This window comes from Monodon monoceros, unplaced genomic scaffold (assembly GCF_005190385.1).
Source record: "Monodon monoceros isolate NGI ecotype Baffin Bay Population unplaced genomic scaffold, NGI_Narwhal_1 Super_Scaffold_3, whole genome shotgun sequence".
Taxonomy (NCBI): domain Eukaryota; kingdom Metazoa; phylum Chordata; class Mammalia; order Artiodactyla; family Monodontidae; genus Monodon; species Monodon monoceros.
The window spans coordinates 61,287,988-61,312,765 of record NW_021703780.1 but is presented as its reverse complement, the minus strand read 5'-3'; the positions used below and the strand labels follow the sequence as shown (position 1 = coordinate 61,312,765).

Below are 24,778 nucleotides of genomic sequence, written 5' to 3'. Positions count from 1 at the left end.
TTTACAAATATACGTGCTTCAGAAAAGTTATGTATTAAAGTGTATAGGGGCTTCCCTCGTGGTGCAGTGGTTGAGAGTCCGCCTGCCGATGCAGGGGACACGGGTTCATGCCCCAGTCCGGGAAGATCCCACATGCCGCAGAGCGGCTGGGCCCGTGAGCCATGGCCGCTGAGCCTGCGCGTCCGGAGCCTGTGCTCCGCAACGGGAGAGGCCACAACAGTGACAGGCCCGCGTACCGCAAAAAAAAAAAACAAAAAAAAAATAAAGTGTATAAAACAAAACTCAATAAATACAACATATTTAACACAACTCTCCTGATATGCACTTTTTTCAAAGTCTAGAGTACATGAAGGAAGCAGCAGGCCAATGGGAAAAGGTCTATTTTGTTCAACTCCTTGAACAGGTGAACCCAGTGTTGCTTCTCTCCTGCAATAGTACTGGCCTCACCTGCTGACAGGGAAACATGCAGAGGTCAACAGCCAGTTAAGAGGGCACGCCAGAAAGGAAATCAGGGTGTAGACACTTTCCTAACAAGCTGTCAGAGAACATGCTTGCATTTATTTGCTATTCTCTTAAATACCAAAGTAGGGGCTAGAAATCAGACACTGTCATATCTAAACACCACAAAGATCATTACTTTACAACAATTAACTGACATGAGATGTTACTAACCACAGCATCCAGTATCTTTGCACTTGAAAACATTCAAATTTCCACAACTGCTAATTTTGACAGCTCTGGGTTTTAAAACTCTTTCTGGATAAAGAAAAAAGCAGTTCCTCACAAGCCCACTCTGGGACACTCCCCAAAGGAATGGTCCATTTGTTTAGGCTGAGTCTTGGTCTTGATTTCCCTGCCTTTCCAGAGGTTCCACAGGGAAATGTAAGTATATAAAAAGACCAAAATAACAAAACTAATTCAGCAGTGGAGTGGTTCCCAGAAAATGGCATCCAATGGGCAATGTTTTAAAGCGAGACATCTAAGGATCTAGGGTTTGAACTGAACCGTGAGCAGCACATGCCAGCTGGTCCTGTCCTCTTCCTTCCTGCCCCAAATGTGACACAAACCCCCTAGTCATGCCGCACAGTGATGCTGCACTCGAGAGTCCTCGGCTTGTTTTTGCACTGTGATGGCTTTTACATTTTTAAAGAACTGTAAAAACAAACTCTGCAAACAGAGACCGTATATAGTTTACAAAATCTAAAATATTTATTATCTGACTCTTCAGAAAACGTCTGCTAACCCCTGCCCTAGAGTAACAAGAAGACAGCTCCTCCCTGTGTCATGACTACCTACACTGCTGAACACTGAGGGGATTATAGAGATGAACAGGTTCTGAGCCTCCCCTCAAGAAGCTGGCAGAATTACTGTGGGGTGTGGGGGGTGAGGAGTCCTTAATTCAGCAAAGTTTTACTGAGGGCAAAACTGTATCCCAGACACAGGAGGTAAAACAATGAGTAAGACACCATCTCTGCCTTCAAAAAGTTGCTGATTCAGTGAGAAAGACGAATGAGTATGCAAATCACTACCACACAAACAGAAATACACCTTGGGTGCATTCAGGACCCAAAGAGTACAGCGCCTCTGAAGAAGAAATCCCTAGGTGCTTACAAGGTTAAAAGAAGAAAGTGCTATAAGAGAGGTACACAAAATGCTGTGGAAATCAGAAAGGGGGAGATGAGGTCTGTGTGGGAGAACAGAGAGACACTTCATGAGAGGAGAGCCTGAGGATGGCAGAAGTCAACCAGGCAGAGAAATGTCAGCCCAGCGAATTCAGGATAGAGGATGTGACTGGAGGTGCCTAAGGCTGCACCTCGAGGCACAATGCAACGTGTTACAGACTCAAACTCCCAGAGCACTGAACACTGCTTAACATGCATTTAAGATGAAAATGTCTCCATTAACTTAGTAACACAGAAAAACACTGAGAGAGAAAAGAAAACCAATAAAGACCTTGTTAGCTCGGGTTCTTAGGCAATTTCACTATTAAAATTTAAGAAGTAATGTATTCATCTATAATAACATTTATTTGTCCAACATAGGTGGTTGGTTAAATAAATTATACATCCATTAATGGAATACTGTGCAGCCATTAAAAATAAAGAACGTGGGGAAATATTTATATTGCTCAGTGAAAAAACAGATTACAAAAAAATTTGTATCTCACTTTTGAAAACAAGAATACACACTTATAAAGATTAAAACATCAAAATGTTAAGAGTAATTAGCTTATCTCTGAAAGGCAAGGGGATAAATAACATTATCTTCTTTTTTGCCCAACTGTATTTTCTGTAATTACTATGTATTACTTTGATAGCAAGAAAAAAATATTTTAAAAAGCTTAAGTGGAAAAAAAAAAGTATCAAGCTACTGAGTATACATTTTTCCTTCTGTCACATCTAAGGACTAATCCTCCCACCTGCCCACTTTACTCATTCAATTCAATAGGGAAACATCAAGTACTGAATAGGTGCAAACTTAAAGACGCTGTACAGGAAAGTTCAACATTCTAAGAAATGACTGTAAGAATGTGAAACAAGGGCAGACTTACCAGCCATAAGCAAACAGATAATGCACATGGAAAAGGCGACAACCATGATAATAGGCAACTGGAAAAGAAAACGGAAAGAGAAACCATCACATAAGATGCTAATCAATGGTTGTACAATCAGTTATGCATGCTTTGCTTTAAAGAGAATAAAACCCTTCTGCAATCTAATATACAAAGTATCTTTCTTTCAGCAAAACATCATTATTTAGAGTTTTGATCATAACTGCCCAAATGTTCGAACAGGTTAAAAGATCTGAAAAAACATGGCTTTGCTCCAAACCAGGGAGTGCTAAGCAGAGGGAGGTCGCCCAGATGAGAACCCAGACACCAGGCCCCTCCACTCCAGGACACCCTGCCCACTGGAATGAGACCCCAGAGAGGCTCTTGAAAAGTCTTGTGAACAGAGGAGTCAACTTCCAGGTCACAAGTTTGCCTCTGGCAATCCCTGAACCTCAGGGGAGTAGTCTCCAAAAATGAGAAGCCCTCACACTCCCCTTGCGTCTGTGTTCTCACTTAAAAAGGATCTGCCAAAGACAGTCAAGTTTGAAAGAAGATAAACATTCCAAAGTTATTTTACTCCTCTCCCTGATCTGCTCCTTGGGGACACTTAAATATTTATGTTCCATTTAGAACAACATACAATGTTTTATATCAAGGGGAGTTGGCACCATCTATAACTTCAGACACAGTGCTTTTAACAACTTGAAAAACATAAACGTTTCTTACAGCCAGGAATTTCAAATCCCTTGGAACACTTAAAGGACTATGAGATTCTAATTCATCCACTGAATAGTTCCCAAGAAATAAGTCTATGGAATCCTAGAAGAGAAAAAAAGGAAATTAGTAACTCCCAAATTAGATATGATTATATTACTGAAGAACAGTACAAAGATACAGCCACCTAATGACCAAAAAAATTAGCATCAAATAACAAACTTACTTGTCTAAATCCATCAGAAAAGTTGTTCTTGTAATACCGTATCAGTGAGTTCCAGCCATCCATTATAAGTCCCAACTGAGTTCTCTTCCCAGTTCTGGTTAAATATGAGGTTAAGTTTTGAGTTACAGATTTGCATTAATATGCAATTATGCATTAATGCAATTATGCATTAATATGCAAAAATATAAAATTCTCACACTGTTTTACAGCCAATAAGTATGTGGTATGGAGATAGGTGAATTATAAAGATTTTTTTAAAAAAACATCCCTGAATATATGAAGGAGACACCTCACAAAAGAAACCAATATCGGGTCCAAGAAATGGGTATCATATTTCTAAAATATTACCAAAGTAGGCACAAAGAGGAAAAACGCTAAGTTCCACTTGCAAAGACAAGAAATAAGAAGAGAAACACACAGCCCAGGTTAAGTGGCATGAAACAGCAAAGAGACTAGAAAGCTTATCTTGCTCCTGGGGAATCCATATAGCAGAAAAAGACCCAACCACATGTGTAACAAATTCAAAACATTCTAGCCTCTCACTACCCAGTGTGGTCCTTGAAAACAGCACCAGCACCACCTGGGTACAGAATCTCAGGCCCTGCCCCAGACCTGCTGAGTGGGACTGGGGTGAGTCAGGTGCACAGTAAGCTTTGAGAAAAGCTAAGGAGCCATGGTTCTCAACGCCCACTGTGCATCAGAATCACCCAGGGATGCTAAGAAGACACCAGTGCCTGGGCCCCATCTCCCTGCAGTCCTGACTTGACCGGTCTGAAATGAGGCCCAGGCACTGGTGGTTTGCTGTTGCTATTGTCTAAAAGTTGCCCCGAGTGATCTACTATGCACCAGAACTGTGAACCGCTGGTCTGGAATGTGATTTTAAAGCATGGCTTGCCTGGTAAAGTCAGTCTTCAAGGCACCAGTTCCCGCATACTGTTTGGCACAAGCATTTGCATTGTCAGCCCAGGCTGTGAGAAAAAGTAAAACTCAGCTGATAATGATTGAAGTAACAACCAATGCTCTAAATCCAAAATATTTCAAACTTTGAGTAACCTTGCCTCTGTTAAAGAAATTACCTACCGTTTTTGTAAATCTTCTCAAATTCATCTTGTTCTTCAAGCTTTTGTCCCACGTGCAAAACTCCTAGTCTCTGGAATAAGAATCATACCTATGTTTATGTGTAACAGATTTCAGCACATATGACTTAGGAAGAAAAAGCATAGTCCCCAGATCATCTGTCACCTGGCTGTAGGTGGGAGATGCTTTCCCTGTACGTGGGGACCACAGCACTCTCCCGCTCAGGCCAGGCTGCAAAAGCCTCTCTTTGGGCTTCCTTCTGCCCATAGCCCCCACTCTCCCTTGAGCCCCAGCACCGCAGGAACAGTGGCAAGACTGTAAACTCAGAGACAGGGGCAGAAGGGAAAGGACGGGGGAGAGGGAAGGCTGCTGCAGGATTCCAGCCATTACTACCTCCTTTCCTGCCACCCCCAACCTTCCACTGACTTTACCCCTCTACCTCCTCACAATTCACCATCTCCAGACTTCTGACCTCCAAACTTATCCCCTAACCCTGGGACCCTTTGAGAATTGGGATGAATACTACCTACCTACCTCCCCACAAACAGCCCTTTGCATATCATCTCAGAGGACTCCTGGGCATCCTGAAGCTCTCTATGGACTCCCCACTGGAGTTCACTGACCACAGATTAGGAACTCCTGCCTTGGTCTTTGTCTCAGACCCGCTACCCTCTTAGAACCACCATCTTCACTGCTCAGCTCAAATGACATCTCGCTCTCTCTCCCTCAGAATGGGGCCTGCCCATGCTCAATGACCTGCCCTCACTGGAAGGGGAAAGGCACAACTGGAGTCCCCACATTAGCTGGCACTGAGGCTAGAGACGTTCCTGCCCAAAGACTCTCTGAAGGTTGGTTAGGTTTTATAATACTATTTTTAGCATGTAAATTAGTTAAATACAGATTACAAAACCTAGTTAAATAGAGTTCTGTTAATCAGCCTTGGAAACAACCATTCCTAATATTGTTTCTATTGAAAAATATATTCTGAAGTACAATAAATCCAACAGACTGACAAGGACACAGTACCATACAAGCTAGAGAATGCTCAAAGAGGGCAACCACTCCTTTGGTATGTCCTACTTGAGGATCTGGGGAGGTATTTTCCCTCCATAATTCTGCCCTGAGTCCCATAAAATTGTCATAAACAAAGTTGAATGTTTACAAATTATTTAGGCAGGAAACCACTTGGGATGCATTTTGTTTGCTCCCTACATCAAATGCCAATGTGATCTGGAAATCTGGGATATACATATTTTTAATTCCAAATATAAAGAGAAGAAAATATTTATACCTATTCTTTCTCAACAACACAGTCTTACTGGTAAAGCAAAGCTGTGTCAGAAACTTTATACCTGGGAGTTAATATCCCTTGCCAAACAATAAAAGAGGTGCAAACGAAAATAACTTTTGAGGTACTATTCTGTACTATTAAAGAAGAAATAAAACCTTTCTAAATAAAAATATTTAATGCTGGCAAGATTCACTTTTCACTGCTGGCTGGTCTTAGGGGTAACTGGTATAACCCTCTTGGAAAGTATATATTCTCTTTAACCCAGGAGTTAACCCAAAGGAAATAATTCAAGCTAATAATAATATACATAGGTATATTCTCTATAGTCTTATTTATGAGCCAAAAATATAGAAACCTAAATGGCTTAGTAAATTATAGCACAACAATGCACCTCTTAAAAACTATGATCATGGGCTTCCCTGGTGGCGCAGTGGTTGACAGTCCGCCTGCCGATGCAGGGGACACGGGTTCGTGGCCCGGTCCGGGAGGAACCCACGTGCCGCGGAGCGGCTGGGCCCGTGAGCCGTGGCCGCTGGGCCTGTGCGTCCGGAGCCTGTGCTCCGCGGCAGGAGAGGCCACAGCAGTGAGAGGCCCACGTACCGCAAAAAAAAAAAAAAAACTATGATCACATATAATGCTAGAGCAAAAAGGCAAAATTTAAAACTGTACATACACTGACCATGATTATGGACAAAGTGTACATCCATGGATGGCAAGACACAAAACCAAAAAGAATTGGGTTAGGACGGGGACATGTGAATGTTTCTTGTTATTGGTTTTTAAAGATGAAGTTTCTTTTTTGTTATATTGTTTATCTGATAAAAGAAAACAAGCATTTGTACCTGAAGCTGGGCCTGAAGCGAACGACGAGCTAACAGACTCTGGATCACATTAGTTCTGTCCAGACAATCCATGCAATTGCTGCGGAACACGCCTTCCTGGTTAGTCACCACCTTGCCGTCAGAGTCCACTAGAAAATAACTAAAACATATTTATATAAACACTCTCATACCAAAGTCAGCCAAGCCTACTAAGGACAGACCTCTTATAACACAGGTCCATGTCAGAGACATTATTAAAACTGAATTAAACCTAAATTAAAAGGTCAGATGGGAAATGTACAGTTCAGGTATATTTGATTACCAAAGACCAAAAGGAAGTTTGAACAGAAGAGGCAAGACAGCCCCTATCTCAAAACAACTGTAGCATCAAGGTCACTTCACCCAAGAGATGTGAAAAGGGACAGTTGGGAGTATTGTAAAGATGGCTATGGACATCACCGTGTTTCCCTAAGGCCAGAAGAGATCTTCCTTTGACATAATTATTGCACCTATGCCCCCTACGTCGGGATTTCTTGAAGCACAGTCCCCTGTGCTATCTGTATCAGAATTCCCTGAGATGTTTGTTAAAAATGAGGATGCTTGGCCTTGAAATAAACTGAGTAAGACTCTCTGAAGCAAGGGCTGGATATTGTGCATTAAAAATATTTAAAAATCCCTTCTTAAAATGGGTAATAGGGTTTCCCTGGTGGTGCAGTGGTTAAGAATGCCAATGTAGGGGACACAGGTTCGTGCCTTGGTCCGGGAAGATCCCACATGCCGCGGAGCAACTAAGCCCAGGAGCCACAACTACTGAGCCTGCGCTCTAGAGCCCGCGAGCCACAACTACTGAAGCCCGTGTGCCTACAGCTCGCGCTCCACAACAAGAGAAGCCACCGTGATGAGACCATACACTGCAACGAAGAGTAGCCCCTGCTCGCTGCAACTGGAAAAGCCCATGTACAGCAATGAAGACTCAACGCAGCCAAAAATAAAATAAATAGATAAATGAATTTAAAAAAGAAGGGTAATATATGCAAATAGTACTAAATTTATAAGGTATAATAGGGTATTACTTGAAAAATCCGTTTTCCTTTCTCCCCTGAACCACCCAGATATCTGCACTGGAGCCAACCATGGTTACCAGTTCCTGTGTTTCTGTCATTTTTAACAATCTGTTCAGATTATTCTATGAACTCAAAAACTTGGCAATGTTGACACAGTGTAGCAGTAAAGAGCATGGACTTTGGCAGCAAACAACTGGTTTGCTACCCTTAGCTCCTCAGGCAAGTCACTAGCTGTGTAACTTTAAGTAATTAACCTAATCTCTCAGAGCCTAAATTTTTTTCACCCACGAAATGAAGATAACAGCATCACCATTAGGCCGCTCTTAGGTTTAAATGAGATAATGTAAAATGCATATAAAGTGCTTAGCCAGAGTGTATGGGACAGAGAATACAATGAATACTAGATAATATTAATTTTATTGCAATTACTCCCCAAAATCAAAAAGTGAGGGAGAAACACAATAGATTCACCGAGGGCTAAAAATCATGACCTTAAAATTAAGGGTTTAAGGGACTTCCCTGGCAGTCCAGTGGTTAAGACTCCGTGCTTCTAATACAGGGGGCATGGGTTCGATCCCTGGTCAGGGAACTAAGTTCCCACATGCCGTGAGGTGTGGCAGAGAAAAAAAAAAAAAAAGGCTTATAAGAATGTGTTTAGACTAAAACTCTACATGAGGTTCATGCCAAACTGGTGAAGTTCGATTAGAGTATGTATATGTAGAGTGCATATGAGTGTTGGCACCCCATTAGTACTTATAAACTAAATACTACATGTTTTATAAATATTATTTATTTATAATAAACACACAGTGAGAGGCCCGCGTACCGCAAAAAAAAAAAAAAAAAAAAGCTGAGCAAATGTCTACAGAAGTTTTACTATGTTACTGTGTAACTGAAATTACACAGTGCATTAGAACTACACAGGCAGAACAAAATGAGACTGGTTTCCAGATTCCTACTTCTGGCTTTAAAAATAGGTAAAGACTGACATGTGCATAGAGTACAGCGAATATATGAACCCACACAGTAAGTAACACTGTAAACACATATGAGAAGTACCATAAAGACATTCAGACCCTTTGATCCATTATCCTACCCTCAAGAATTTATTTCAGGAAACAGTTTAACAGAAGTAAAAATATATTTATACCCAGAGTGATTCACTGCAGCACAATCTTTCATGGTAGAGAAAAGGAAACAAACCAGATGCCCGATGCAAAGAAAAGCATTTAACTGAAACTGTACTACGACAAAATGGAACACAGAAAAGCCATTAAATGCTATCATTACAAAGACCTGGTAGGCTAATGACAAAATGTGATAAAATGTTTAGTGAAAATAACTGAACATAAAACAGTAGCAAACTAACTTCAATTATATAAAAATTTGTAAATGCGTAGAAGAAAATACATAAAAATATGAAAATACCTGGACTTGGGTCATTTTTAAGAATTTTTAAATATTTAAAAATTACCAAGTCTCATCTTTCAGGGGAAAAAAAAAACTACAAATGAGAGTATAGACAAGTGCTATCAACCTAGTGAACTATATCTGTAAGTCTGTTAGATAATGCATAATATACATGATTAACATATGCACCTACCTCATCCCTCAACCTCTGTAGGGAAATAACATAGCTTACCTTAATTCATCTTGCATTTCTGCTACTTGATCCAATAAAATACTTAGTCGATCCCATCTCATATTTTTACATTCCTTATGGAAGTCAAAGGCAATATATCTACCAAAAGAAAAGATATTCAGAAAGTGACTAAAGATTATTCATTTTCTTTCTGTTAATAATACCTTCATAAGCTGATCCTCCTCTCTACATACACATCGCCTGGGAACAGTAGAGCCTCCTTCACTCTGGGTTTACCACTACACATATACACATGCATGCAGGCATGCACAGACACACCCACCTTCTCATGCTCATATCTACTGAAGGAAAAAAATACACACACACTCTCTTCTATCTTCACATGTTTTTCTAGAGGCCCTGAGACAGGAGTAAAGAAGCCCAGCGAAATGCTACAGAAGTGAGCTCAGGAACAGCAATCAGGCATGTTAATATAAAGTAGCCTTGTCCAACTGAATATCTACTGTATATTTATTCTCTACCCCCATGTGCAAAGAATATGGTCTTTTTTTGATTTTAAGATCAATTAAGATGTTCAAAATGGTCAAATGCAATTCAGTCCAAGGAGGACTGGACTGTCTGTTGTATATTAGGGGCTGTGAGAAGAACAGAAGCAGGATGGTCCCCATTCTGGTTAGTCACTGTTCATCCTACCAAAATATTCATTATCACTATCCATACATCACACATACATGTGGTAGAGAGAATTTTCTTGTCCATCAATCTGTAATGGGCTGTTTTCAGTTATCTAATATTTAAGAGGTATAAATCTCAAAGTTAGAACATATCTAACAGTGAAGGTGCCCTGCTATGAGCTGGAAAATGTTGCCCCTTGAGACGGGGAAAAATCATTAACCAACTCCCGAAAGTCAAGAGAGGAAGAAAGAATGAAGAGAACCTGGGCACCAGGGTACATGAAGATTCTCACACATTCCACTTCTATCCAACTTCCTATTCAGGGATCAAGTCAAGTCATAAAGGAGGAGGACTAGAAGAACATTACACTCTCATCTACAGAGTTAAATTCAGATTAGGTGTCTGCTCTCATGGAGCCTTGGCTCCAATGGCCGAAGGGACATCAATGTAGGGAGGGCTTCCAGCAGGTCAAGCGAGGGGCTTCTATCACCTCAATGGTTATCTCAGGGGAGAATGGGGTACTTAGAAATTAGTATAAAAACAGAAGTTAGCCAACTGTGATGCCAGACTTTGGGAAGACTGGGAGTGGGGGAAGCATTTTCAAAGGCAGCTCCATTAGAAGTGGTGGTGTGATAGTTATTTTTGGAGTGCTCTGACCATAGCTCTAGGCTTGCCTGAAAAATTTAAGTGGCTCACTAGCACATAAATGCACTTGGATTCTTAAGCTTGTATCCTTCTAAAATTACATTTGTTAAAATTACATTTGTATCTTCTAAGAATGTCTTACATCATTATATTTTGGTAACAATAGCTTTAGGGTGTTTATTCCTTAGCAGTATGTAACCTCCAAGTGCCCTGGAACACCAAGGGCATAACTTTAGACTCTGACTTATGCCTCAAGTTCTCAAAGTTAGCTGCTGCTACAAGCACTAGAGGCAACTCTGGAGGTAAGTATACCTGCAGAAACCCTCTGAAGCACAGACAGGGGCTTAACCAGGGGTGTACAAAGGAGGCAGCAGATAAACTTTTTCCAGAATAGACATGTTGGACTCTAAACCCAGTGATGCTGATTTTTCAGTCTTAGGTATATTCTGAGTAATTCCTCTGAGGATTTTGAGGCACATCCTGGATAGGAATCACTTCTCTGACTCATCCAAGTGTGCTTGGGCAGGTTCCACTATGAGACGGCAGAAATGGGCATGGAGTAAGGGTCTGATAAATTTGCTAGAGTTTTTGAGTTGGACAATAGGCTTAAATTCTTCCTCAAAGGTTCATTATATCATTCTATTTTTGTGTATGTTTAAAAATTTCCAGAGGTTAAAAAAATTCTCCCCAAATAACCGAGTACCATTTCTTTTAAAGTCTTCCCCCAATGCCTGTGACCACTTCCTACCACAGTATACCCCCACCTCCTACCCCGGTTTCCTAATGCAGAAGCTCCAAATGGGCTGACTCATTACCCTGCACATTTCCACAGGGCAACTGTTTATGTTTTAGGATCCCCCCTCTTTTGACAAGGCTACACAGAATTTTTAACTATTGCCTGCTGCCTTACAGGAGGGGCAAGTTGCTGCTCCAGACAAGGCCGCCATGCAACAGTAAATTGCTCCAGCTCGTGTGGTGGTCAGGACCAGGCAGACCACACCAAACGAGCATGAGTAACTGAAATTCAAGACCCAATGTGCAGAGCGACACAAAGCCTCAAGGAGAGGATTTTAATCAAGGGCTAAACTTTTACAAAATTCAAATTAAAATTCAACTGTTAAGAAGTTATTCTGCAACATGAATTATGCCAGAGAAAATTTCAAGCTAACAAAATCATGCTTTTAAAACAACAAACTGAAATACATCTAGAGAGATCTATGTACTTACGTATATATGCATTGCACATCTACTGTGAAAATACCTACAACAGATTTCTAGTGAGGTACCTGATCATTCCATTTGCCAAGGAAGACACCATTGTTGCAAACGCCTGTTCAAGTGGCTTCTCTGAGCCCTTCTGATTAACCTGTAAAAAATTAAAAACACCACAGCCTGCTTTTTAAAAAAATATTTGTTTGTTTATTTATTTATTTATTTAAGGCTGTGTTGGGTCTTCACTGCTGCACGCGGGCTTTCTCTAGCTGCAGCGAGCAGGGGCTACTCTTCATTACAATGCGCGGGCTTCTCGTTGAGGTGGCTTCTCTTGTTGTGGAGCACGGGCTCTAGGCACCTGGGCTTCAGTAGCTGTGGCACGTGGGCTCAGTAGTTGTGGCTCGCGGGCTCTAGAGCACAGGCTCAGTAGTTGTGGCACACGGGCTTAGTTGCTCCGCGGCATATGGGATCTTCCCGGACCAGGGCTCAAACCCGTGTCCCCTGCGTTGGCAGGCAGATTCTTAACCACTGTGCCACCAGGGAAGTCCCACCATAGCTTTCTTTTAAGTTTAATTAGAAGGACAGAGTGACATCAGCAAAATGGCAGACTAGGAAGCTTTAAGCTCTTATACCCTCACAAAAACATCAGAAAAAAGAGAAGCTGTCTAAGCCGACTTCGTAGGAGCTCTAGAAAACAGTCAAAGGTTTATAGCAACCAGACAAATGTCCAATCAAGATAAAGCCATCCTCAAAATAGTAGGACAATTCTGTAGCATTTTTCTTGCCCTTATCTCATCCTTTCCCCAGTGCAATGACGATCTTAGCTTAAGCAGCAGCAACACAGTTCTCAGCCCCCCTCCACAAATCGGAGTACACCAGACCTTATTTGCACACTGCTCATATAAGCTACAAGAGGACTATAAGCCAAGACGCCTAGGGCAAGATATTTCAGGTGGAGACATAAAATAGACCATCTAAAGCCTGCAGAAGCAGCTGGGGTGACACTCTTTGAGAAATTAGGATACTCAAAAGCAGCCACGTATACGGAGAGTTTTAGACAGCCATATGCATACCCAAGCAAGATGCATGCTCAGAAAAGTCCTGAAAAGACCTTAAGCCTTCACCTCAGGCTAATCCCTACGTTCAAAGCAAGCCTAACTAAATAAGTGAAGGACTGCTCCAACACAGAAGCAGTCTGCAGAGATTAGGAGATGGGGTTGTTCTCTCTTTTTCGTTTTTTCCTTTGTCTATTTCAGTTCCTTGTATTCAAGGAAATTTCTGTCAAAACATTAGCTGAAAACAAGCTAAAAGAACGGAGACTTCAGTGAGCATACACAACAAGGAACAGTCTTTGCAAAAATAGTTTGGAAAAGTCTCAAAACAAATAGATTACTACAGCATTCAATAATCAAAACAAAAACAAAATAAAACAGCAAACCCCTGAGAAAGAAGAATCTAACTTCCAGAGTTACTACATTATAAACATCCAATACCCAGTTTTCAAGAACAACAACAAAATCATAAGGCATACCAAAAAACACAAGAGAACAAGGCTTAGCTTATTCAATGGAAAAGGATAAATTGATAGAAACCATCCCTGCAGAAGCCTTATTTATAAAAAGCTTTCAGGGAATTCCCTGGTGGTCCAGTGGTTAGGACCTGGCGCAGCCTGGGTTCCATCCCTCGTTGGGGAACTAAGATCCTGAAAGCCGTATGGCGTGGCTAAATTAAAAAATAATAATAAATAGGACTTCCCTGGTGACGCAGTGGTTAAGAATCCGCCTGCCAATGCAGGGGACACGGGTTCGAGCCCTGGTCCAGGAAGATCCCACATGCCTTGGAGCAACTAAGCCCGTGCGCCACAACTACTGAGCCTGTGCTCTAGAGCCCTCGAGTCACAACTACTGAGCCTGCGTGCCTAGAGCCCACGCTCTACAACAAGAAAAGCCACTACAGTGAGAAGCCCATGCACCACAATGAAGAGCAGCTCCTGCTCGCTGCAACTAAAGAAAGCCGGCACCCAGCAACAAAGTCCCAATGCAGCCAAAAATAAATATTTTAAAATTTTTTAAATAAATAAATAACAAAAAGCTTTCACAATAACTGTCTTAAATATGCTGAGAGCTAAAAGAAAGCATGGACGAAGAACTAAAGGAAATCAGGAAAACCATATATGAAAAAAATGAGAACATCAACAAAGAAACAAAGTATTCAAAGGAACCACACAGTAAGTCTGGAGCTGAGAAGTACAAAATGGAAATTAAAAATTCACTAGAGGAGTTCAACAGCACATTTGAGCAGGAAGAAAGAAGAATCAGCAAACTTGTATAAGACAAAAGAAATAATCAAGTTGAAGCAGCAGAAAGAAAAAAGAATCGGAAAATTGAATGGAGCCTGGGGAACTTCTAGGATACCATCAAACAGACAACATATTCATTATGGGAGTCCCAGAAAGAGAAGAGAGAGAGAAAGGGGCAGAGAGATTATTTAAAGAGAAAATGTCAAAAAACCTTCCCAAATTTGATGAACGATATAGATCTTCAAATCCAAGAAGTGCCCAATCCCCAGATATGACGAACCCAAGGAAACACACCAAACACATTATAATCAAACTACTTAATGACAAAGAGAGGATCTTGAAAGCAGCAAGAGAGAAAGGACTCATCACATACAAGGGATTCTGAATAGAATTATATGCCAATTTCTCTTCAGAAACCTTGGAGGCTAGAAGGCAATGGGATGATATATTTAAAGTACTGAAAGAAAAGAACTGTCAACCAATAATTCTATATCTGGCAAAACTGTCCTTCAAAAATGAGACAGAAGTTAAGACATTCTTGGATAAACAAAAGTTATGGGAGTTCATTATCCCTAGACCTGCCCTACCAGAAATGCTATAGAGAGTTCTTCAAGTTAAAATGAAAGGACACTACAAAGTAACTTGGAGCCACATAAACAAAAACATTCTGCTAAGGGAAATAAGATGCAAAGGAACAAATATTACACGATACAATTTATATGGGATACCCAGAATAGACAAATTTATAGAGACAGAAAGTAGAATAGAGTTACCAGGGGCTGAGGTAAGAGGGATAATAGGAAGTTACTGTTTAATGGATACTGAGTTTCTGTCTGGTATGACGAAAAGTTCTGGAAATGGTCAGTGGTGACGGTTGCACAACACTGTAAAATATTTAATGCCACTGAGTTGCACACTTAAAAATGTTAAAATGATAAATTTTGTTTTAAAAAAAAAAAAGGAGCTAAGGTTTTATTCCCCCCAAAATGTAAGAAACATACCAGATTGATTATGACTTGTTTTCCATAAATAATTATTTGTGAATCAAAATGCCTTTGGAAACCATCCATCTAGAGAGGGGGAAAAAAAGAGTTATATACTTTACCAGATTACATTATAAGAATACTTATGTTTAAAAGTGTCTCCTTAAATGTCCTATCTCTATATTCAAGAGAATGACATTAAGATGGACTATGTCTTCTAGATATTCTAAATACCATGTAGTGAGTAGTAATTATAAGCCATTCTACTCTGAGCTACAATATTACTATTTTATTTCTGAGCATGTCAAACAGAATACACTAAATATTCTAAACAGTGTAAGACTGCAAATCTTACTGAGATCTCTAAAATCTAAATTTACCATGTCATTCAGTTTGTTTTTCCACATTTCTAACATGCCACATACACAGCCCTTTGGTTTATAAGCTCGCTAAGTGCCAGAACCAAGGAGAAAGGCCTCAAAGATGTTGAAGTCTGACTTATAAGAAATACATACATGCTCTATACGCAAACTATAATGCCACTAAGCTTCTATTTATAGCCAATGAAAAAAGCATGGAAGATACACACATGATTTGCTACTTTGTTGATCAGTGGCAGTGGTTTGTACTTGAGATTTGGTCTTTGAGACCAGTAAAGTGGTATTGATCCTCGAGTCTAAAAGAAAAGAAAAGAAATGTAAAAAGAAACATACGCACAAACTTGTTTTTCTCACCTTATTGTCAGCGGTATATACAATATCAATGACTGCAAAAGAAAAAATAAAAATGCAATCTACTAACTATGAAAGAAATCCATGCATACCGGCTCCTAAAACTCGTATTTTGGGGCATGCATTTGGAAAGGACTTTTTCTGATTTTATATACATGCACTTGTGTAGTAGACAGTTGTGTTTCTCCTAAATTCTAAAATAAATCAATTTTTATCTACAAGTAAAAATTACCAAGTTACATCTGGTATATAATTTGGCATTATAATAAAACTAGAAATTGCTTTATTCATTCTCAAAAGAATATGTTTATGAACTTAAAAATATTTTTAGCCATTAATACTCTGGAGCAGTAAGTGATCCACAACCCAGATATTATGTCACAATGAATGCAAGGCAGGTAAAGTCAGTCATAAGCCAGCTGCTTGTCCTGTCGTCACTGCCCTGAAGAAGTCTAAGGGATTAAGCAGACCAGTGGCTCCATTTCCATAACTCTTGCACCTCCTACCCTACCCTACCCTCTCCTTTAGGGATTTAATTCAAGGGCAGAAAATGTCAGCAACTGAGTGCCAGGTTAATGGAATGTCCTTGTTTGGGGTGAACTCTTTCCATATTGTAGACAATGATATTACTTTAAAAAGGAGAGAAATTTCAACAATATGTCAGGAAATTACAATCCAAGTAGAAGAGACCAACTGGCTGGCTGCCTAACAGACACGTTAACTTGCCTGTACAAATGAAGCTCTGCTCCCATTGTAGTGCACAATTTGTTCTGTTTCTACAAAGTTAGCTGCATGGCCTTCAGAATCAATTCCTGAATTGGAAAAAAATTAACTATATTTATTACATAAGAAAAACATCAGAAACTCACTAATTCACTCTAACTTGAAAAGAATTAAGTCAGTTCAAATTAGTGGAAAAGTGCTTATAAAGCTAAATTTCAAACAAATGCATAGTCCACCATCAGAAAGCTCACAAAGCTCACTCACTTAAACAGGCTTAAAGGGAGTATTAACGACCTAGTAACAAACAAGTAATGCTGGCTGCTATTTAATATATCAATTGTTTATATATACACAATCCCTCTAAAACAGTGTTTCTCAAATTTTGGACATATTTTAAAAGAAAAAACAAGTTCTCAAAAACCTCTGACAGTATACCCATAGATCCCAATTTTGGAAGTTAAAACCATTAAACACAATATTAAATGCAAATGTGGGCCATTACATTAACAGTATTTTGTTATAATGATGCAAATGGTCCAGCAGATGCGTATAATTTTAATTACCAAAATGAAAGCACAAAAACTGTGTATGATCCTACAATTTCTACAACTCCATGAATATACCCAAAAAAACTAATTTGAAAAGCACTGCTCTTAAATATTTAGCCTTGATTTGGTTAGTTCTTTCAAATGTTTGAAGCATTACCTTACTATCTTGTTTACATAAGAAAAGCTTGCTAAGCAAAGGCAACTTTCAAGCGAGTCCCTGACTCAAATTATTAGGACAAAAAAAAAAAAAAAAACCCCAACAGATTTTTAATGATCTCAAATATTTCTCAACATTCTTTCTATCTGACGTACTTCTAAAACATATAACATTTTGAGGTGTAACATATAACATCAGTGTTTCTGTTAACATATTAACAGAAGGGAAAAAAATTATAGTCAAATCAGCAATAAAATGCCTTCTCAGTACGTTCTAAAATGACTTGTCAGAAGCATGGGCTATACTTGGTTCTGTCCAGAATTCCCATTAAGGAATAATATTTTATTATTTTAAATAAATAAAATATTTTAGTTAGTTATTTTAAAGTAGTTATTTTAAAAAGTGAGATTGAGAATAAGAGTGAGGTTGTGTGTGTGAGAGCGAGTGAGCGTACGAGACATCTTTATGAAGCGATTTCCAATATATATTAAGTTAAAAAAACCCAAGGTGCAAGAAAATGTACACAGTATACAACCACTGTCCGCAAAAGAAGGAGAACATACTTGGAATAGCATAAAAATTATCTGAAGGATAAGTAAACTAACAACAGATCAGCTGGTCGGGAGGTAAGATGCAGCAGACGAAGTCAGAAATGAGAAATATTTTTTAACTGCATATCTTTTTATACCTTTGATGCCTGATCTATGTGACTGCATTACCAATTCAAAACTTTTAATTAAAAAATATGACTCCATCCAAGAAAATCCAGATACAAGGGCATTGCTAACTCTAATCCTGGTTGTGTGATCTTGGCCAGGTCACTCACTAAATGTCTTTCTTCCTCTGCTATATCACCTATACTAAAGGAGATTAACCAAATGACTTTTACAACTTCCTGGCCCAAAACTTCTACGATTTACCTAAGGGTCCATAGGATTCTATTCTGATATACTCTGGCTTAAAACAAAAACAGAGTTCGGGAAACTCATTTTCATAATGACAGTAACTTCTAATACAGATTTTAAAAGCTTCGTTTAAGCGAATTAGCGTGTTGCTAGCACAAAGCCTAAAGAATAAATGCTCAAATGTAAATCTTCAAAGTTGAAGGCATAAGGTCAAATGTCTAGCTTCATACATGCAAAGAAACCAAGAGCAATATAAGAAAATACTTTCTGATATAAGTTTAGGTTATTGAAAACTATAGTGAGTTCAGCTATGCTCTCAGACATCCAGCAAATAACATGATCAATTCCTCTTAAAGCAGTAAGAAGCAGCCTACAGTGTCTCATTAACATCTGCAATGTAACTACAGTAGCTGGAGTAAAGTACAGAAGACCTACCTAATTATCATAATGAAGCAGGAGATAAATATTTAGCAAGGCTATCAAATGATAATGAAACAAATAAAATACAAAAGGTTACATTCATGTTACCATGAGCCAAACATTAATTAGAGATAGATATAACCCAGTACCAAATCGTGCTGACAAAATTAATCTCACCTCTTACATAATAGCGGACACCAGCTCTGAAACAACTCCTCCTCGAGATGAGAATCCAATCAAAGTATTTTCCATTAATAGAACATGAGTGCATAGTAATAACTTAACTACATTAAGAAAAATATAACATATTGCAAAATCATATGTATTATTTTCAGATGAAATTTGAATCTATCTACCCTAGTAAGAATGACTCTGCCTTTAGAAAATAAAAAGGAGAATATGCAAATTTTTGGTTCCTCATGAATATTCACAAGCCTTTAGTACTGATTGTGAAGTTTTGTCAAGTCAGTAACCCTAATAATGACATACAGTCAGTGTGTTTAAGTGGTTCATTACAGTGTTTCTATTTAAATAATATGATTTCCTTTCCCAGATAGTCTTAACCACTTTCTGCAAGTAAAGAATTAAATATTAACCACATCACAAAAAAAATCTTTGAATGAAAGACTTATACATTTAAAATAGATTAACCTTCCAATAAGAAATGGAAAAAAGGGGGGAAAAAGACTAAGCTACTGAAGTTTATATTATATGCATAATTATAATTACCAATAACAGTTGCTAAGTATATAAAGACTTACAGATCAAACTGTAAATTAAAGATTATTCAGAAACAGAATGTATCTCTCTCTTCCTCACAGGTCTGGGTTTGCCCTATGGTTATTTCCTATACATAACATTTTGCTTAATATAATTTGATTCATCCATTATAAAGCATTAAGAGCATAATAAAATAAATATCTATAAACCTACCTCCAACTTGCAAAAAGTATCAAAGCCCTGAATCTAATATCTGTTCCTTCTTCATCCCATCCAACTGCCTTCTTCCCCAGAAGCCCTGTGGAGACGATTCCCCTGCCTTCTTAGTTTCATTATATGCAACCATGACGTGAAAACACACAGCTTGCTTTTGAGTTTTATAAAAATGGCACAACACTCTTAGAAAACTTCAAGTCCTTGTTTATGCCCCCAGTAAGTATCTAAGAGTCATCCTTGCACTGCATGAAGCAGCAGTATGGTCCTCTTCATTGTTGTGCGCAATCTATAAGAACCATATCACAACAGCCCTAATTCTTCTGCTGATGGAACTCGTGGTGATCAGAGTTTGCTCTAACAGTGGTGCCGTAAACATTTTTGAAAAACCTCCTGTATAAATGTATTGTGTATGTAGAGGGGAAGGCCTGGTAAATCCATAAGGAAATGCCAAATAATTTTCAAAATAGTGGTACCAAATGATACTAGCAATATGAATTTCTTGTGATTCATCCCTCTCTATCACCTGGTATCATCAGACTTAATAATGAGTCATCTTGAGCTCCCAATTCTCAAACCTTTAAAACCACAGTACTAGAGAAGACTCCAAAGCCGTATTTACTCATTCATTCATTTGGAGCAGGGCACAAAGATGAATCAGACATGGAGTCTGCCTCTGAGAGAACTGAGTATAGCATGGAATATGTCTGTTTTATGAATCATTTTCTTCTGATTACAAGATGAATATCCATCCAAAAGCATGTAAGGAACGAAAGAAAAAGAAAAATCATGCAGAATCCCACCACCATGACACAACTTTTAAAATGCTGATGTATTTACTTCTAATCTTTTATCAATTAGTGACTCTCAGGGCCATGCACTCCCACTTGGGATGCCCATTTCACACTTTCTCCTCAACCTCCAGCTACTACTCACAGCTAATGGCACTGCTTCCAATTTCACTGTGAAAATAAAAGCCATCCACATGCTCCCACATCTATCTACCTACTAGCCTCCACGTCCACCATAGCTGCTTCCTTTCTACTAGGGCGGATGAGCTGGATGGTGGATAAACTGTCTATGTCAGGCCTTCAACCTGTGTACTAGACCCCACCCCCTCACACACTCAAGGACATTGCTCCAGCATGTGACTGTGCTCCCACCTTCTCCAAAATCTTTCTTCCCAGCATCTGGTTAACAGCCCCCATTTGGGGAGAAGTGGGGGAAACAGGAACATAACCTCCCTCTCTAATGGTCTTTTTTTTTGCGGTATGCGGGCCTCTCACTGTTGTGGCCCCTCCCGTTGCAGAGCACAGGCTCCGGACGCGCAGGCCCAGCGGCCATGGCTCACGGGCCCAGCGGCTCCACGGCATGTGGGATCTTCCCAGACCGGGGCACGAACCTGTGTCCCCTGCATCGGTAGGCGGACTCTCAATCTAATGGTCATTTTTAAACAACCAGCAGCATATCAGCTGATGAGACTCTGCCTGGAAACCTTATTTTCATTTGCTTCTGGGACACTACTCTCACTTGGTTGGTTCTTCTCTTCCTCACTTGCCTTTGCTGGTTCATTTTTCCAACTTCAAATCTTAGAGTAACTCTATATGACTCGTCCTTTCAGTTCACTTACTTTGGTTCCCCCACTTCAGAAGTCCTTTGTCCTGAGGCCTGTAGTCCGTGGCTCTAGCATTTATTCACTATCTAGAACCCCCTTCAGGCTGTCTTCTTTCTCCACACCTTTTTCTTCTCTATATGCATTTCTTCCTTTGATGATCTCATCCCACTTCATGGCTTTAAATGCCATCTATACCCTGAGGACTTTCAAATTTATGTCTCCCAAAAAAAAAAAAAAATTTACGTCTCCAACATGGACTTCTCTCCTAAACTCCAGTTCCATTAATCTATGTCTTCTTGACAATCTCTACTTGGATATTTACAGAAATCTCAAGCTCAACATGTCCAAATAGAAGTCCAGATACTCTGGCCTGCCTTCCACCTCGGCTCTTCCCCACCACAATGCATGGCTTCCTTCCACTTACTCTGGCCAAAAATCTTAAGACTCATACTCAACCCTCCTTCATTCCCCATGTATAATTTGTCAGAAAATCCTTTTAGCTGCACTTTCAAAACATATCTAGAACCTGACCATTTTTCATCACCATCAGCTACCGCCCTGGTCCCAGGCAACATCACCTTCCATCCAGATTACTACAACTGTTCCTAGCTATTCCTTGCATCCTCCCCTGCTCACCTTTGGCATATTCTCTACATCACTGTCCGAGTGACCCTGTCTTACCATGACAATCCTCTACTCAAATCCCAATAGTTTCCCTTAACAGTTAAAGTAAAAGACAAAGCCTCTAAGGCCCTGCATAATGTGGGTCCAGCAGCCTCTCTGAACACAGCTCCTACTCCCTGTCCATTCTCTGCTCCAGTCACACTCCCGCCTTGGGCCCTTTTTTCTTGCTGATCTCTCTCTAAGTACAGGAAACATCTGAGGACAGGTCTAGTCAAAAAGCTACACTAAACAAAAGCCAATGTAAAACTTCAGATTTAAAGCTAAATAGATAAACTTTCTAAAATCACCTAGAAAAAGTGTTCTATAATCTCCTTTGTTATTATTTGCCCATTCACAATCTCATTTTGGAATTAAAAAAACATACACACAATTGGCCCAAACCCTTAAAGCACTACCTAAATAGTACGCTTGTTATTATTTTATCCTTAGGAGAACTTAGAGCTCCAGGGAAAAACAAAAACAAAAACCAGAATAAACAAGAGCTTTTATCCTGACATTTTCTGATTTTTATTCCCCCACAACTGTGGAAAATGTTTCCTGCATTACTTTTCTGTTTTTAAGTATAACAAGCATAATAATTTAAGGAAATCATACTAACATAATGAACAAATAAATCACAGACTGTGTGTTAGTTAATAAGCTTCTTTGGGGGTATGTGATAGAAAGACCCCCTCAGTTTCTGCAGGGCAGAGTCCTGACTACAGGCACTCATCAGCACATTGTGCTTACCCTTTAACAGCCAGCTCACTTTGCGTCCCTATTTTTATTATGATGTCTATGTAAAGATTAGCTTTAAAAATGAACTTACAATTAGATAACCATTACTCATTTTGTATTTGTACTACACCTCACCCCAAGCATCATTCTTTGTACACCATGTATTTTCATTTTTCTGTGGCTATTTCAAATGACAAATATAATTTTTAATTGTAATTCTCCTCTCCAACTTGCTGGTTACCCTAGTTCCTAAGTCTAACTTTTTTAATTGCTAAGGAAAATTTTCAGTAGGCTAAAACTATTCTTGTTTATTGATACAAAGTCTAATAAAGCCAAAACACAGTGGACATATTTCTTCTTTTAAAACACCAGCCCCAGAGAGCATTAGTCTAAAGAGTTTATTCTATTAAAAAAACAATGGTCATTTACAACCAGTATTCTAAGATTTTATGTTAATGGTTTGATATTATTATCAAAAGAGATTTCTACTAATTCTAAAATACTCTCCTCATGTAATATTTGAGACTGTCTTTAAATCTAAATTCTAATAATATTTAAATAAAGGCTGCTAGAAGACTAAAGAGTAATATGTAAGGATACAGCCATATAATACCGGAAGAGCAAACCGATGGACCTGAAATGAAGATGTATGTTATGTTTAGGAATAAATATACTTCAAAAATAATAAAAAGAAGCACTATATAAAATATATTTACAGATGGGGAGGTAATATACAAATAAAACAAAGTAGCAAGCTTATGGGTAACTTTTAATTTTAAAGACATTTCTCTAGTGTAACGTCTTTTTAATTAAAAAAATTTAAGTATGTGCTACAATCATTTGGGCTTGAACATTTGCAGATTTTGGAACACTAATAAAACTACATGAAGTTGCAGGATGTTTATTATCTCCCTCCTTTTCAGTCTTTGCCCGCAACAAGTTCACTGCTCCAGGGAAAAGATATCTCCACATTAATGGTTTGCAGTTTAAACTACTTTTCCCAAAAAAGCAAAGCAAATGCCAAGAGATAATGCCATTAGGCAAATCTGTTTACCTAGATTCAATACATTATGCTTCCTAGGTGGCCTCCTTGTTTACATCTCATTTGTATAAACCAAGAACAAAGGAAGGTGACACCTATGCAAGTCTATCCTGGGTGACTGAAGGGAGTCAGGTTCCCATAGGAAGACAAATGCAAAGCTCTCCACTGCCTGAGGAATTAGCTCTGGCCCGATTTCTAACATTATTCATCTACCAAGACCCATTCTCTCTCTCTCACTTATAGAAAGCAATGTATTTATATGGAGGTATTTTTTTCTTTATTTAAGGCTTCTATAGAAGATCTGAGTAAAATAATTAGGCTTCTTCAACCTACAATGATGTGGGAGGGTAGATCGGATCAAAGTCCGTAAGTTATAAACAGAGTTAAATTAGAATTCTTTACCAAAATCCTTGGCGATTAGGTAGCCATTTTATAACATGTATTCAATTAAAACTTGAACTGTAACAAATAAGCTGGTTTTATTTAGTATACATTACCTCTGGCTGAGCAGAAAGTTCTCTTAGAAGATGACCATTCCATACAAACCGCTGGTCTGCCTAAGAGAGAAGTTTTAAAATTAATATTCAGTATCTCCTGCCAATTTGAGTTTCTACAGAAAGGAAAGTATAACAATCAATGTCTCCACCTGGTGGCTAGGAGCAGGTCTCTTTGACATGCTGCAAAAAGAACACTTCCGGCATCCCTGTCTCGTTGCCTCAAGCCAGTGTTGCTGGCCCATACAGAAACCTGGCAGTCCTCGCAGGCTCTTTCTCTTATATTTAATCAATCACCGAGTCCTAAATCCCCTTCCAGATCCATTTCCTCTTCTACGTATCTTTTCTCACCACCCCTGGCTAACACCTGACTGCATCCCAACTACTAAAACAGCCTCCCTCGCCTCAAGCCTTAGCCTGGCCCTTCACACCCTTCCTCCACATGCTGCCAGCAGTTGTTGTCTAACATGACACGTCTCCTGTCTGCTGGAAATTCTTCACTGGCTCACAGTCATCTAAAGAACCAAATCTTCACATGGCCTAACCAGTCCTGGAATCTGGCAACCCCTACTTAACTCTCTGCTCTCATCTTTGGCCACTCTGACTTTCAAACTATACAGAAGAAACTCCCTCAACAACTCAGTAGAC

At 39.3% G+C, this 24,778-nt stretch overlaps 1 protein-coding gene across 16 annotated transcripts in view; it reads right to left on the bottom strand.

Moving 5' to 3' along the window:
• Positions 1-24,778, bottom strand: part of SACM1L (SAC1 like phosphatidylinositide phosphatase) — a 70,446-nt gene that overhangs the window by 15,941 nt on the left and 29,727 nt on the right. For all 16 annotated transcript variants that reach the window (XR_003796820.1, XR_003796810.1, XR_003796818.1 and 13 more), the window contains exons 6-19: positions 24,134-24,193; positions 23,195-23,228; positions 18,823-18,924; positions 16,619-16,704; positions 15,751-15,837; positions 15,180-15,248; positions 11,954-12,033; positions 9,387-9,485; positions 6,702-6,840; positions 4,572-4,641; positions 4,387-4,459; positions 3,492-3,585; positions 3,278-3,370; positions 2,552-2,609 (exon numbers count right to left, since the gene is read on the bottom strand). Coding sequence is in view for 2 of the 16 variants with exons in the window: in XM_029244083.1 (XP_029099916.1) it covers positions 2,552-2,609; positions 3,278-3,370; positions 3,492-3,585; positions 4,387-4,459; positions 4,572-4,641; positions 6,702-6,840; positions 9,387-9,485; positions 11,954-12,033; positions 15,180-15,248; positions 15,751-15,837; positions 16,619-16,704; positions 18,823-18,924; positions 23,195-23,228; positions 24,134-24,193 (1,144 nt within the window). In the remaining 14 variants the exon portion in view is untranslated. The remainder of the gene's footprint in view (positions 1-2,551; positions 2,610-3,277; positions 3,371-3,491; positions 3,586-4,386; positions 4,460-4,571; positions 4,642-6,701; positions 6,841-9,386; positions 9,486-11,953; positions 12,034-15,179; positions 15,249-15,750; positions 15,838-16,618; positions 16,705-18,822; positions 18,925-23,194; positions 23,229-24,133; positions 24,194-24,778) is intronic.